The sequence below is a fragment of the Vicugna pacos genome, chromosome 17, assembly GCF_048564905.1.
Source record: "Vicugna pacos chromosome 17, VicPac4, whole genome shotgun sequence".
Lineage (NCBI taxonomy): Eukaryota > Metazoa > Chordata > Mammalia > Artiodactyla > Camelidae > Vicugna > Vicugna pacos.
The window spans coordinates 13,305,218-13,320,337 of NC_133003.1; the positions used below are offsets into that span (position 1 = coordinate 13,305,218).

General features: G+C 38.9%; 1 protein-coding gene across 3 annotated transcripts in view; it reads left to right on the plus strand.

Annotated features, from left to right (window-relative positions):
* Positions 1-2,897: 2,897 nt before the first annotated feature.
* Positions 2,898-15,120, plus strand: part of GOLGA4 (golgin A4) — an 84,380-nt gene continuing 72,157 nt past the window's right edge. For all 3 annotated transcript variants that reach the window (XM_072940987.1, XM_006200642.4, XM_072940988.1), the window contains exons 1-2: positions 2,898-3,791; positions 11,990-12,079. In XM_072940987.1, the coding sequence (XP_072797088.1) occupies positions 3,720-3,791; positions 11,990-12,079 (162 nt within the window). In that variant the 5' untranslated portion in view covers positions 2,898-3,719. The remainder of the gene's footprint in view (positions 3,792-11,989; positions 12,080-15,120) is intronic.

Below are 15,120 nucleotides of genomic sequence, written 5' to 3' on the forward strand. Positions count from 1 at the left end.
TCTTGTGCTGCCTGGGAATTTGAACTGTATCCTACAGATCAAAGAGGCCACTGATGGGGTTTTAGCAGAAGGGTAACGTCAGCTATGCAGAAGATGGATCGGAGAGAAATCTGGAAACTGGGAGATCATGTAAGTGGCGATACAGAATGAAGACTGAAACCAACTAGTGGCAGGGTGAATGGGAAACACGGTAGATTTGAGAAACATTTCATAGTAAAAGACACAGGAGTTGGTGATTCTCTGGATATGGGTGAAGAATGAGAGGGATGTTTTGTTGGACTCCCACACTTTGAGCTTGGGTAACTGGGCAGATGAGGATGACACCAGCCGAGGCAGAAAATACGACGGTAAAACAAGCTTGTGAAGAGGAGACGATGCAACAGGGTGAGAGGAAACACAGAAGAGGCAAATCTGAGGGTGACAGAGGGGCTGCAGTAGTGGATGATTTCAGTTGGAGACACATTGAATTTGAGGTGCCTATGGACTAGTAAGAGAAGTTGTCTAGTAGGCAGTTGGATCTATGAAGACTAAGTCATTGATAGAAACTGGCTGAGTTGTATGACAGGCATGGTTCTTGGGTTGAGAGCCTAGTGGAGATGCTATAATCTGGAGCACAGGGGAGAGGTCTAGGCTAGTGCCAATCCATGCAGAGGCACTTTTAAATCACTGCCTAAAAATGGCTCTTAGAATAAAATATAGCCCAAAGACCAGATTGTGATCTCTGAGTCTCAACTCTCTGAACTTTATTTTCCTCCCCCTGTAACATTTTAATATTTCATAGGCATACTGTTATGCTTAAGTGAGATGATGTACATAGAGTCTAACTCATAATAAATGACACTTAAAAATTTTAAGAGTTTCTTTTCTTACTCATAACACTCTCCCTCTTTATGTTGAGACCACATTTTTAGGCAGTGATTTAAAGGTGCCTCTGCATGGGTTGGCAGTATCTAGTTTGTTACTTGCCCTCATTCTCTATTGTCTTATACCATACATGCCTCATTCATAACCTTTCTACTCCCTACAGGCATCTGACTTTGTCCTGTGTGGTTTACCTTAGTGCCAAAGGTTCCACTGGTACAAAATGGCTGATAATATTTGAACCAAAATCTGGGTGACATCAGAGGTTGTGCTCCTAACTTTACACTATTCACCTCTGGATGACAAGTACCAGAATTCTTCAGGAAGGTTAAAGTATGTTTTAGGGTGATGCAAAGGGCTTTTTCTGACCACAAATAAGGCATCTGTGATCAGAAAATAGGAAATATGTGTTAAAGATTTTAGCTGTGGGGGGAGGGTATAGCTCAAGTGGCAGAGTGCATGCTTAGCATGCCCGAGGTCCTAGGTTCAATCCCCAATACTCCCTATAAACATAAATAAATAAATAAACCTAATCACCTTTCTCCCCAATAAAAATAAATTTTAAAAATCTTAAAAAAAAAGATTTCAGCTGTAATTGGTTCTTTTGGCTAGAAATCTTTTCTGATATACCAGCTTCTTATCTAAGCCTTGGAAAGGAACTAGATAATATATACTACTGTTTTCCAAAGCAGAGTCCTTAGTGATTATGTTATTCTGAAAATTTCCTGAAACACGGAGGTGGGGATGGTATCTCCCATTAGAGGAGATGAAAGAATGACAATTAGATTTGGTCTATAATTATGAAGATGGCTTCTTTGTGTTGAAAAAGATAGGTATTAGTTCCACTGGAGAATTATTCATGAGGTCTCTGATCATTATGACTGGAGGCAAGCCCATTTCAGATGTCCTTGCACTCTGCAGGGAGGTGTGCTGGTTCTTGAGCAGCTGGTTGGGAGATGAATTTAAATTACTAACAAGGCGCAGGCTGAGTAGGGTTGGTCTCTCTGGGTTGGTGCAGGACTCTGAGAAGTAGTCCAAGGCTAGAGCCTTCACAAGGTGATCTGCATCCAGGAGCAGCTGAAAAATTAACTGTAACTTGTAGGTTTAATTAAGAACAGAAAATGAAAGAATGTTAATTTGCAGAGGCCTGAAGCCGAATGGGGCTGCAAGGAGGCTTAATGTTTCAACAAACTGTGGTTAAATGCAGTAGTTTCAACCCTGTCCCTTTCCCTTGGCTTGTGTCCTAGCAAAGCTGTCCCCTTCTTCACATAATTACCCCTCTTCTGGTCTTTTTGTATAAGTGATATCTCAGATCTCTTCTTATTCATTTAGTATGGCCTGCTTTGATGGGACCTACATATGTGTATACATGTACCCATACATACATATACATGCATGCACATATACATGTGTATGAATATAACATTGGCAACCTTTGATTTATAGCTGTGAATGTTGGGGTGAGGCTGCATATTGGGTATCTGGAGTCTGGGAGTAGCTGAAAGCCTTTACACTCTTGAGAGAGAAAAACTCGAGGAAAAAAAAAAAGAAACGAAACTCTCTTAGGAATTATATAGATGTTCACTGTGAGATAAGCGAGGACTTAGCCCAGTTGCCAATGCAGTATTTAGACCAGGCTCTACTCCGGGGCTAATACATTAAGGGATCAGGCTATGGAATCTTAGAGAGCACCCTGCTCCTATAATTCCTAAAATGTGAAGATCAGCTTTTACTGTGTCAGGTTCTCATCCCCGAGGCATGTGAAGCAATGTGATATAGCACGCAGAAGCAGGTTGCTGAGACGGATTTGAGGTTTCACAGATGGCCAAAGTTCAGGGTGTTGGATGAAATAGGCACATAAACATTAAACTCTGGATGACTGCAAGTGCTAGGGCTACATTTGGACTCTTTAGGAATCTGTGTCTTCCATCAGAATTCTCTTAACATTCCCAAGGACCTGGCACTTAGAATCATTAAGATTTTTTAATGAATATGTTAAAATACATGATTTCGGTGGAAAAAAAAATAAAGGCGGATGCCCAAGTGACTGAGATCTTACACTATTCGCCTGAAACTTTTTTGCACCCTGGGAGCCTCGTGTCAGGCACTTCCTGATCCCTGGAAGAGTCCAGCGAAGGGAAGAGGGCCCTACTGGGAAGCAGTAGGAGTACGAGGCACTGAAAACGGCGTATCTTAAGCACAACCTGAACAACAGTACACTATCCTTCAGAGCCCTCGACAGGTTCCCTGGCTCCCTTCTCTTCCCACGCCGGACGCGCACACACTCATCCTTCGCGGTGGCACTGTCAATAGAAGCCGCTCCCTCCCCGCCTGACTTCGCAGCGCCCAAGCCCGGGGTGTGTGTCAGCGCAGCGATCAGAACTCCCCTGGTGCCGCTCTTGAGGGCAACTCTGCACGCAATGAGTTTACGCAGCGCAGAGTCCCGCAACTTCCCTTCCCCTCCCACGTTCGGGAGCGACCCCAGAGTGCGCATGTGCTGGCCGACACGTGGCTTGTCCTCTACGGCGCTCCGTAGAGCTCCCTCGGCGAGCTCCACGTAGGCCGCGCAGGCGCCTTTGGCACACCGCTTACCTGCTGCCGTTGTCGCCGCCGCCGCCGCCGGGGCTGGATGGGGGGCCGAGGCCAACCAGTGGCACCCAGAAGAGAGAGACGCGGCGGCGGCGACGCCGACACCCGCAGGACGAGTACCCCGAGCCGCCCGCGAGCCCGAGGAGGAGGCGGCGAGGCCCAGTCCCCACGGTCCCTGGTGTAGAGAAGCCTCCTTCGCCGCCGCGGCCGGGTCTCCCTGGGCACTCGCCCCTCAGGTCTCAACCACACTCAGGACCCCGCGCTGCACCATGTTCAAGAAACTGAAGCAAAAGATCAGCGAGGAGCAGCAGCAGCTCCAGCAGGCCCTGGCCTCTACTCAGGTACTATGGCCGCCGCTCTCCCGACAACCCTTTACACTCGCTTGGCAAAGAGAAGGGGAGGTTCCTCCCCGACCCTTGACCTCTAACCTGAGGATTCCCCCAAAACCCGGACTGGGACTATGCATAGGGCGGTCCAGGTCCTCCGTGACTCCTGACCTGGGTCCCCCCTCACAAAACTCCGTCGGGGTGGCAGGAACTTTCGTGACATCTGACCTCTGTTAGAGTTTCTCCTCATGCCCAACCCCGGCCTGAGAATAAGTGACGGGGCTCTTATCTGGCATGATTTTTGACCTATCCCTAACCGTCCGAGACTCTTAACTCAGAAGTGAGGGCGAGATGCGAAAACCAGGGTCCCTTGTAGTATCTGACCTCTTGACCAAAGTCCCCTCTCTCATCTCCAACCTGGGATTGAGTACCGAGAGGCCTCTGGTCCGTGACGGAAGTCGAATTCCAAACCCTGGTCCAGGGGTGAGCACCAGGGGTCGAGCCATTCCAGGCCAGACTGCTTGCAGGAGCGCTGGGACCTGAAAGGGGTGGCGGTGTGGCAGGCGTCCAGAGCCCGAGGCTGTCACGAGTTAGTCACTTCGCATAACTTGGTTGATCCGGGGCTGGCGGAGGGGCTGACTCTGAGGCCCGGCAGGGCTGGTTCCTGTTCACAACTCGGCTCTGCTTCTTCGAGAGTCTTGATAGTGTTTGTTTTTCGCGAATGCTGTTGCTTCCGGAAATGACAGTTTTCCAGGAAAAAGGGGGCGTGTTAGTAGTGTTAATTTAAAGAAGCAGAAGCAGTCTCCTAAGCAACTCTGAATGTGTGTTTTGGTGCTGGCAGCACGTGATCCATTCAGCAGAGAGGAGGGCTTCTGCTAAGTTTCTTCCTAGCTTTTCTGAGTCTCAACAGATTGAGCAAATCTCTCTCTCAATTTTAGAGTTTCTACAAGAAAGGCTGAGTTTTGACTAATTCGGAAGCATTTCTAAAACATTTTTAACATAGCATTGATTTCATACAACTTTTAAACAACGCTTTAAAACTAATTAACAACGGCTAAACCGAACAATTCTTGCACTGAATTTATTCTGAAACTGTAAATTGAAGTTGTTCTTGTAAAGCTCCTGTCGAGTGAAACAGTGTTTGAGATACATCGGAACATGATACTGAAAGCTTGTTCATTCTCCCAAATAAAATGTAAATAGTGATTAAAATTTCAATAGTAGATTTTTTACTTTTCATACCGTTTACTGCAAGCTTTTAAAATTTTACAAAATATAGTTATTTAATAAAGGAAAGACTGAAAAATGAGGTAGAGATGAGGAATGTGGGGAAACAGGCATGGCAGTGAATGTAAGGGAACCTGTAAATATTGCTGATCCAGAATTCCACTTGTATTCTAATTTATTTTGAGAACATTTGGGATGAATTACAGATTTAGCCACATGGATTTTCATTTCAGTGTTGTTTTAATAGGTAAAAACTGGCTAAAAATGTTCAACGGCAGAAAATTGGTTAAAGTTACATCAGAGTTGGTTATTATGCAGCCTTAAAAAATGCCAACATTTATTAGGCTCTTACTGTCTGCTAGTCATTTTGCTTAATATTTTACACGGATTATTTTATTTAATTCTCACATAAATCTACGAGGTAGATAATCTTTTATAGTTGTGGAGTGAGGCACAAAGAAATTAATTAACTTGCCTCATGTCCTACGGCTAGAGTTAGAGCCTACAGAAAGGTATTATTAATATGCAAAGATACTTGTATTAAAAGATATTAAAAAACAGCATATAAAATGTGATCCCAGTTTTGTAGGAAAAGTATGTTTATAAATATAAATACATATATATATATGTACACACACACGTAGTGAAGATAGTTTAAGAAGGGTATGCTCTAAGGTTGCTGGGGTTTTTTTTGTATTTGTAATGTTATCTTTTCTTCATGAAAAACAATTACTTTTGAGCTTTAACAAATAGAGATTGTTTTTAGAGTAATATTAAGAAAAAACTAGGTACAAGGTAATATATTAGAGGTCCAAGTTTCTACGGGTTGATGCCTCTGGTGAGACAGTGCATGTGGAGCAAATAAGTTTGTGTACAAATGATTGAAAACAATCCTTTCTGATAATATATATGTTTATCCAGAATGCAAAAGTAAATTGTTCGTGATCAACTGCTGATAGAAACTTGATTCGCTTCTGGTCTCAGATCCTTATTTATTCACAGTCCTTCAGGATGAGTAGTTCTGGATTATTGTTTTCAGAGGTAAGGATTTCTTTCAAGTATGAATTAAAAAAAAAACCCAAAAACCTTTTTTGATGACAGTCTTTTTTGTGACAAATTCTACATATCCTTGTTTCCTTTGCAGAGGATTTTGAATTTATATAATATAATCATTTCTTCATTTTTGAGTATAAATTATTTTATGTTGAAAGCACCATGTACCCAGGAATTTAATGGAGTGTGAAAGACTTACCCACTGAAGAGGATTTATTTGTTTGTTCTTGGTCTACTTCTCATAATTATTTTGTAGCCTCACTTGCTATCTGCCCCATATCTTTCTTCTCCCTGCTTTTGACCTATTGTGTTATCAAGACACATAAGCTAAAACTTTGTGTAAAATAAGGGCGTGTAATTGAGAGGTTCTTTAGTACATTTTAGTTTATTAACACAAATTTTGAAACATTTGTTTTGAGATTTTGGAGGCCTTTGGGTGCATACTTCCTCATTCTTAGCTCGTTTTCCCGAGGTGAGATTGCCTGATAGGTATGTTTCAAATACAGTGAGTTGATTTATCAGGCTTATATAATTCTGGGCTAAGCAAATCATGTGCATCACAATATTTGCAAAACTTTTTAATAATAGTGATAGTGGTAGTATTAATAACACTATAGGGTACCTTAAATTTTTGAAAGCATTCAGTAAAAACAAGACAGCCTTGTGATAGTCCCCAGTCACTTCTGTTTGATTGGTGTTAAGATTATTTGAATCCTTGTTTGGCAGATACTATTTATAATAAACATTTTTTCAACTCTGATGATGACTTGAAATCTAATCACTAAAATTTCAAATCAAAATTCACTTAACATTATTTTTTAACAGTGAATTTGTATTTCAGATTTTCAACTCCTTACAGAAGGAATTCAGTAAAAGAAATATTAAAAAGTAATATAGAATATACTGTAATTTTTTGAGATATGAATAGTGCCACGAATAACAACTTTTAAAAACATTTTTAGCCGTTTTCAAATATTACTAAAACTTAAAAATTATAAAAGTACAGGCACAAATGGACAAATATTGTGTGGTTCCACTTATATGAAGTACCTAGATTAGTTGAATTCATAGAGACAAAAAATTGAATGGTGGTTTGCAGGGGCTGGGGGATGGGGAGTGGGGAATTACTGTTTAATGGGAAACAGAGTTTCAGTTTGGAAAGATGAAAAAGTTCTGCAGATGAATAGTGGTGATGATTGCACAACAATGTGAATATAATTGATACCACTGAACTGTACATCTAGAAATGGAAAAAATTGAGTTAAAGAAAAGCAAAATAATGGGCCCCACCCCAAACTTGCAGAATTATAGCTTTTTTAGAGTGAGACCCCAAATAATAGTTTAGGCAATAGAAATTTGTTTTAAATTCCGCAAATAGCAGAGAAAAGTCCCATTCTGAAGGAACATAGCCATTTTGTAAATCGCACTTGGCTAGAATAATTAGCCTCAATCTAAAAAACAGAACTCCCAGAGATACCATTTAGATCAGAAGAGTCAGAATATATCTTGAGTGTTTATAAATCTGTATTTTGACCAGGGAGCATGTAGTGGTTATTGATAATACTTTATATGGAATATACATTAGGTTTTCATGTTTTAAATAATAAAACAATCCTTATTTATGTGATTTTTAAAAAATCTGCCATGAAACTTGAACAGGATAAGGGTCATACAAAGTTGTTTCATCTGCTTCTTAGTTTGACAGGAAGACCTGGAGGAAAAAATTCGGAGAAGCCTTGTCTCCCTAGCTTGTGGAATGAAATTAACCCAATTTGTTAAATTGTGGTATGCAAAGATCCTGAGATGTAGATGGAAATTATACATACCTTTACATCCCACTGAAGCTGTAGGCCGATTCAGAGTGCATCCTTTGGTGAGAAAGCAAAGCTGGAAACTTTTAGAATTTCAATTAATGTGTTGATAAAGGTCAGGGCTCTTAAAAGTGTAGACGTTTCTCCAAAGAAGACATACAGAAGGCCAACAGACACATGAAAGGATGTTCAACATTGCTAATTATTAGAGAACTGCAAATCAAAACCACAGTGAGCCATCACCTCACACCAGTCAGAATGACCATCATTAAATAGTACGCAAACAATAAATGCTGGAGAGGGTGTGGAGAAAAGGGAGCCCTCCTGTGCTATAAGTGGGACTGTAAATTGGTGCAACAACTATGCAGACAGTATGCAGTTTCCTTAAAAAACTAAAAAGAGCTATCATATGATCCAGCAATCCTGCTCCTGGATATATATCCTGGATGTATATCCAGAAAAGATGAAAACTCTAATTTGAAAAGATACATATACTCCTGTGTTCATAGCAAGCACTGTTTACAATAGCTAAGACATGGAAGCAATCTAAGTGTCCATGGACAGATGAATAAAGAAGATGTGGTGTGTGTACACACACACACACACACACACAATGGAATATTACTCAGTCATAAAAAGCATGAAATAATGCCACTTGCAGCAACACAGATGGACCTAGAGGTTATCGTACTACGTGGAGTAAGTCAAAGACCAACATATGGTATCACTTATATGTGGTATCTTAAAAAATTATGCAAATGAACTTATTTACAAAACAGAAACAGATGCACAGATACAGAAAACAAATTTATGGTTACTAAAGGGGAAGAGGGGAGGAGGCATAAATTAGGAGTATGGGATTTGCAGATACTAATTACTATATATAAATAGATAAACAACAAGTACCTACTGTATAGCACAGGGAACTATATTCAATATCTTATAATAGCCTATAATGGAAAAGAATGTGAAAAAAATATATAAAACTGAATATATATATGTATATACACACATATATATAACTAAATCGCTTTACTGTGTTCCTGCAACTAACACAACATTGTAAATTAGCTATACTTCAATTTAAAAAAAAAGTGTAGAATTCTAATTAACAGCAGTTGGTTTCTTCACCTTCTAAATCACAAAATATTAGAGAGAAGTTCTCATTTACTTAAACATTTATTTGGGGGGTATAAACTTCTAGGTTGAAAATTTTCCCTCAGACTGTTGAATGTATTTCTCCCTCATCTTCTAGCATCATGCGTGCAGATGAAAAGTCTTTCTTCATTGGTAGTTAACCTGATCTTTGAACCTTTTCTTTTTTCGTTGATTCTAGAAAATTTCTAGTTTTCTTCTATTTCTTGCTTTTTTGTTTTAGACCCTCTCTTTTCTTTTTTAAAAAATTGTTATTAATCTTTGTGGGTAAACCCTTTGTATATCCTTTCTTTTTATATATTCCTTCTTTTTTTTCTGTTTATTCTATTGTTTTGAGAGATCTCTTCAGATTTTTATTTCAGCAGCTTCTGTTGAATTTATTCTGATAATCATGTATTTAATTTCCACAAATAATAATTGCACTAGTTAACACTGGGTGGTTATTTTTAGCCAGGTGCTTTTCTTAGTGCATTGCATGTACTAAGTTAATAAATGACAGAATAAAAGGTATGGAATTGTGTTATCCCTATTTTACAAATAAGAAATTGAGGCCAAGGGAGGTTAAGTAACTTGTCTGTGGTACACAACTAGTAAGTGGTGAAGCTGAGATATGAACCCCAGCAGTCTGGCCCTAAAGCCCATTCTCTTAACCATGGTGCTATGCAGGTTGCTTTGTTTTAGTTTTTAAAACTAAAACTTGTGGCTTCATGGAGATTAGAGCTTCTCAAAGCTCTTCTAGGATAAGCATTATACATTATATATACATACATATTTAAGTTCTGTTCCTTGATTTATCTGATTGTTCTGGGTCACTTGTTACACTTTTTATGTTTATTCATACTGATCACCTTGATTTTCTTTTGTTTTTTCCTGAGAAAAATGTTGTTATTGTTGGTTGTTCATTTATATTTATGAAGGCCCAGTGAGTGATTTATTTTGATAGCTGATGTGGGTTTTCTCTGCTCTTACCTGCTGCTCTCCTGTTTGGAGGGCCAGCCAAAACAAAGAGGGTCCTACTTTTGAAAGTTGACCATATGATTTATTATCCAAACATTCTTGAGAAGGAAAGGGGGCACTATGAATAATTATCTTGGAACATAAACTGGCATGATCTGGGTGGGACTGGGATTGCTGTGGGGAAATGGGTGTATTGTTACACCCCTGCTTTGTGGTACCAACCCCCGCCTGCTGTTGGTGCTCTAACTCCTCCAGGGTGTTGCTCATTAAATTTGGCTGCTACTTTTGTCTGAAGGTGTGTTTGAGTTCCAGGAGGCTGACCCCACATACCTGTTGATTTCACAGACCCTTAGTCCCTGAAAGCAGTAGTGAGAGCAATAATCTCCCATTCTAGTGTCTAAAACTGATTTTTTTTTCCTGTTGGGGAAAGTTGTTACTTTTGTCTGGAGATGTGTTTGAGTTGGAGGAGGCTGACCCCACATACCGGTTGTAAGCTTTTCAGGAGGGCCTGAAAGTCTGGGCTAATTGTTCCCCCAGCCACACTGGGGCACTGCACTAATAAGAATGTCGCAACTGCCTCAGTTTGGCAGCAGCATTGCATCTTCCACTGCACAGCTCTCGTGCACGACTGCATGAAGCTCTGTGTCTCCATGCTCACCAGCTGATGAGCTTTAATTTTGCATGTCTGTTTTCTCACATCGCTCGCTTATGACTCAGAGTGTCATGTGGGTGTATTCACTGGTGGAGCTCAGGTCACCTGCCCTAAGTGAAAAGAAGACTGGGTTGGTGAGTTTTCTGAGTTCCAATTTAAGGACTTATAAGAGCTGTTCAGAAAAAAACGTTATTAAGCTTTTGTCATGTTTCGTTGATCTTTTCCTCATCTTCCCAATTAAACTATTCCTTTTGATTTGTGCTTTTGCACATGAGAGAAATAGAATTTCATGTTTTCTTTTATATTTCAATTTAAAAAACTTACTTAAATCTTTAATATAGCTTGAGTATGAAGTAAGGATCTGGTAGGTCTCTCTCCCCTCATATGGATGGCCACTTGTCCCAGCACCATTTACTGAACATCCATCTTAATTAGAAATGTTATGCTTATTGTAAACTAAATATGTATATGTCGGTCTGTATGTGTATGTGTGTACACTGTTCCTCAGGATCTCTGTTCCAGCGTAGCCCCAGCAATATGTGCTGACTTGACAGATTAGAGTTCCATTTGTTCATTCACTCACTTATTTAACAAATATTTATTGAATGCCTTTTATTTATTTAGTGCTGTGCAGAATACAGAAGGATAAGACATCAAGACATTTATTTGTGTAGATGAATTAAGATCTATCTGGTTATAGGTGAGGGAGGTCTTGAAGTTTTGGTTTTAATACTTTTAGGACTGTTTTTAGCTCACCTTAGAGTAGACCTCGGACTCCTAGTTTAAATTTTGGGTCCATTCTCCTGAGGGTTATTGTACTGAGGAATTATAGGAGTGATGTGGTCCTTTACAGAACTAAAGGTTTGGCATCTCAGTATCCAGCTGTCGTGTGCACAGTATTCTCAAAGCAGGGCCCTTGACTAGGGAGATGTTTAGCTGTGCAGTTCATTGTAGTGAATATTAGAGCTGGAACGCACTTTAAAGATTGAATTGACCATCTTTTTTTTTACATGAACTTTTAATTTTGTAGTAATTTTTATTTATAGAAGAGTTGCAAAGGTAGTACAGAGAGTTTTCATATACTCCTTACCTGGTTTCAGTTTTCCCTAATATTATCATCACAACCTAATTTTGAGGACACATAGCCCTCAAAAAGTTAATTTATCTAAGATCATAGTTCTAGTTGGTGGCAGAATCAGACCAAGGGCCCAGGAGGTTATCCTTTTCTGTTTTTCATGTATTTGCGCTTTTCCTTCCTTTCACTGGGTTCTTTGGGCATGGACTGGGAGAAGGTATGTAGTACATTGTGTGCTAATCGATGTAGTCTTTCTAACTTGTGCAATAATTTTTTAATCTAGGCTTCCTCCAATTCGTCAACACCAACGAGAACCAGGAGCAGGACATCTTCATTTACAGAACAACTTGATGAAGGCACACCCAATAGAGAGGTAAGTTTGAAATTTCTTCTTTAATAAACCTTTTACAAGAAGCTTATTAATTTTTAATTTAATGCTACTGTTGATAATAAAATGGGAAATTATTTTGACAGATCAATTATTTAATTCCTAGGGGTTAAGTAACCGAATTTTTTTTGCAAATAGTAGTTTTGCATTTGTAAAGTGTGTTTTCTTTGAGTATCTTAATTTGAGAGGATAATATACTTTGCCTTTAGTATTTGAAATTTTCAGAATGATTTGATAAGTTTGTTCAGCATAGTGTTATATGGGGGAAAGTCCTGTATTTTCAAGCTAGTGATTGGAAACTATGAATTAACTACTAATTCCATGTGACTTGCAGCTGGAACCATAGCTCAGATTAGAGTTTTCGACTTTTTTTTTCTTTCTGTGAAGGATTATGAGTCTCGCAAAAACAGAAAAGAGGGTAAAACATAAATGCACAAATCAGTGAATTATTACGAAGTGAATCCCCATATAACGACCACTGAGGCCAGGAAAAGGAACACTGCCAGCACTAAAGTGCTGTCTCCCTCCCCCACGAAAGATTACCATCATCCTGACTTTTTGATATTTGCTTCTTCTTTTTTTTTTTTCAATTGTACCACTTAAGTATGCTTTTCTATTGTAAACATTATAGTTAAACTTTTGGGTTTTCTTAAGTTTTGGCTAAAGTAAATTATGCTGCTGTGAACATTATTGTCTATTTCTTTTGCTACACATGTTCCTGTGTTTCTTTTGCTATGTACGTAGGAGTGGAATCACTGGGTTAAAGGGTTACATGGTTTTAACACTAGAAGATAATGCCCATTGCTTTTCAGAATATTGTAAAACTTTGCCTTCCCACCAGGAGCTTATGAATGTTGTTGTTCTACATTCTTGCTAGTCTTTAATTTCAGCCATTTTGGTGGTTGTGTAATATTCTCTTATGGTAGTTTTAATTTGCATTTCTCTAATAAGATTGAGCATTATTCATCTGTGTAGTGACAACTTCTTTTGTGAAGTACTTGCTTAAGTCTCTTGCTCATTTTTCTATTGGTTTGTCTTTTTCTTATTTATTTGTAGGAGTTCTTTTTTTAATAGTGTGGATAGGAGTTTTTTAATTGGATATATGCCTAGTAAACATCTTCTTCCACTCTCTGGCTTGCCTTCATTTACTTATTTATTTGGAGTAAGACCTGGAATAGACTGGTGAGAAGAAGGTGGTTTTTGGGGTCATCTGGATTTGCTGGCTGGAGGATCTTTGAAGGTTAACTTTTCAGTGACTCAGGTTTTCTCTTGTGTAAAATAGGAGTAATGATACCTTCCTTGTGGTCCTGTGGGGATTACCAGTAACCAGCATATAGACCTCCTCGCATGGTGCCATGCACACAGTGAGTGCTCACTGAGTTGCTGTTGGGCAGCCGTACAAGACGGGAAGGGCTGCTCTACCTACTCCGCATAGATCCCTGCACGAGGGGAGGGAAACAGATGGACCATTATGTGCTTTCAGGTCCTAGGGATGATGTTTCTCTCTCTCTGCCTGCTGAGCTTTCAAAGGAAGGTTTGGTATTTTCACTTTCTCTCCTGCTCTGCTTTCTAGTTTGCTGTCTTCTGGAGACACTTCATAGATGGGAGGCCGAAGTACATATGTCTATTCTTATTCTAGAGACTCATCTGTTCAAATTTTTGTTTCACTATTTTAAAATTAAACTCCAGAAATCCTTTTATTTTCTTCAAAAATTTTTTTGGCTAAAAAACAATGCATAGAAATAAATGATTTTAGTTAATTGATGGATTCTGTTCTGTTTAGTAGATGTCTGTTTATATATAGTGCATGCTTTTTTTGCTTCCCTACATGCAGAGAGACAGCCTGGTGTAGTAGAAGGATCACAAGATTCCATCCCTTACCTGCTGTGTGGCTTTAGGCAACTTCCTTTAACATCTCAGAGCCTCAGCTTTCTCAACTTTAAATTTTGGTGAAATGAATATCCACTGTCACAAGGTTCCTGTGATGAGCAGGTGAATTCAGAAGTATGAAGATGCTGGTAATTTGTGAATCACATGTGGAAGATCATTATTATACAGAAAAGAGAAGGCTTTTTCTGTACTCATCCGCTCTTGAATAGCACGGGCACTACATTTTATATTAAGAGTGACATTGCAGGGAAATACATAATGAAGCATCAGGCTACTTTGGACTGGAATGCTTCCCCAAACTTCAAGAAAGAACTCCCTTTTTCTTTTTTATTCTCTTGATCTTTGATTTTTTTTCAGAAACCAAATGCTGCCTCTTACCTTGGTAGTTGTCTTTGTATTTCCAAGTCAGTTTTCACTGTTCCATGTGATGACCCCTAACAGGGATTCTTGATGCTTGCAGCTTTTGACAATTCTACAGCACTTTTTTGAAATTTATTCTTTATTTCAGGGCTTCTAAAGGCATTGTTCTTTAGGAATTAATGAGAAGTATCTTCAGTGTAATGGATGAGAAATGTTTCTTCCTATGTTTGAAATTAATTTTGCCCCTAAATGGATTGACTTTTGAAGCTGATTTGCTTTTACTTTGTTAGATGTTAGAATCAAAGTAAAAGATATACCTGTTAAATTGCCTTTAGTATCTGTTCAGTTCTTATATATTTTTTCTTTCGGTCTAATGATACATCATGAATTATATTAATAGGTTTCCTAATAATAAGTCAGTCTTTCATTCCTTAAATCAACTCTGTTGGTCAGAGTGCATTATTAATATCCTGTTGCACTCTGATACTTATTTTATTTCCATTTCCTCTGACTCTGTTTGTAAGGAGAATGATTTATACTTTTCTTTTTCAGCCATCTTTATCAGATTTAATTAATTGGGAAACTTTCTTTTATCTTCTCATGCTCCTCTTCCTTTCCTTCTCCTCTGTTTATTTAGGTCTTGAATTTCTTTCAACAAAATATTATAGTTTTCAGAATTTAAGTTTTGTACTACTTTTGTTAAATTTATTTCCAAGTATTTTATTCTTTTTGATGTTACTATAAATTGAATCATTATCTTAATTTCATTTTCAGTT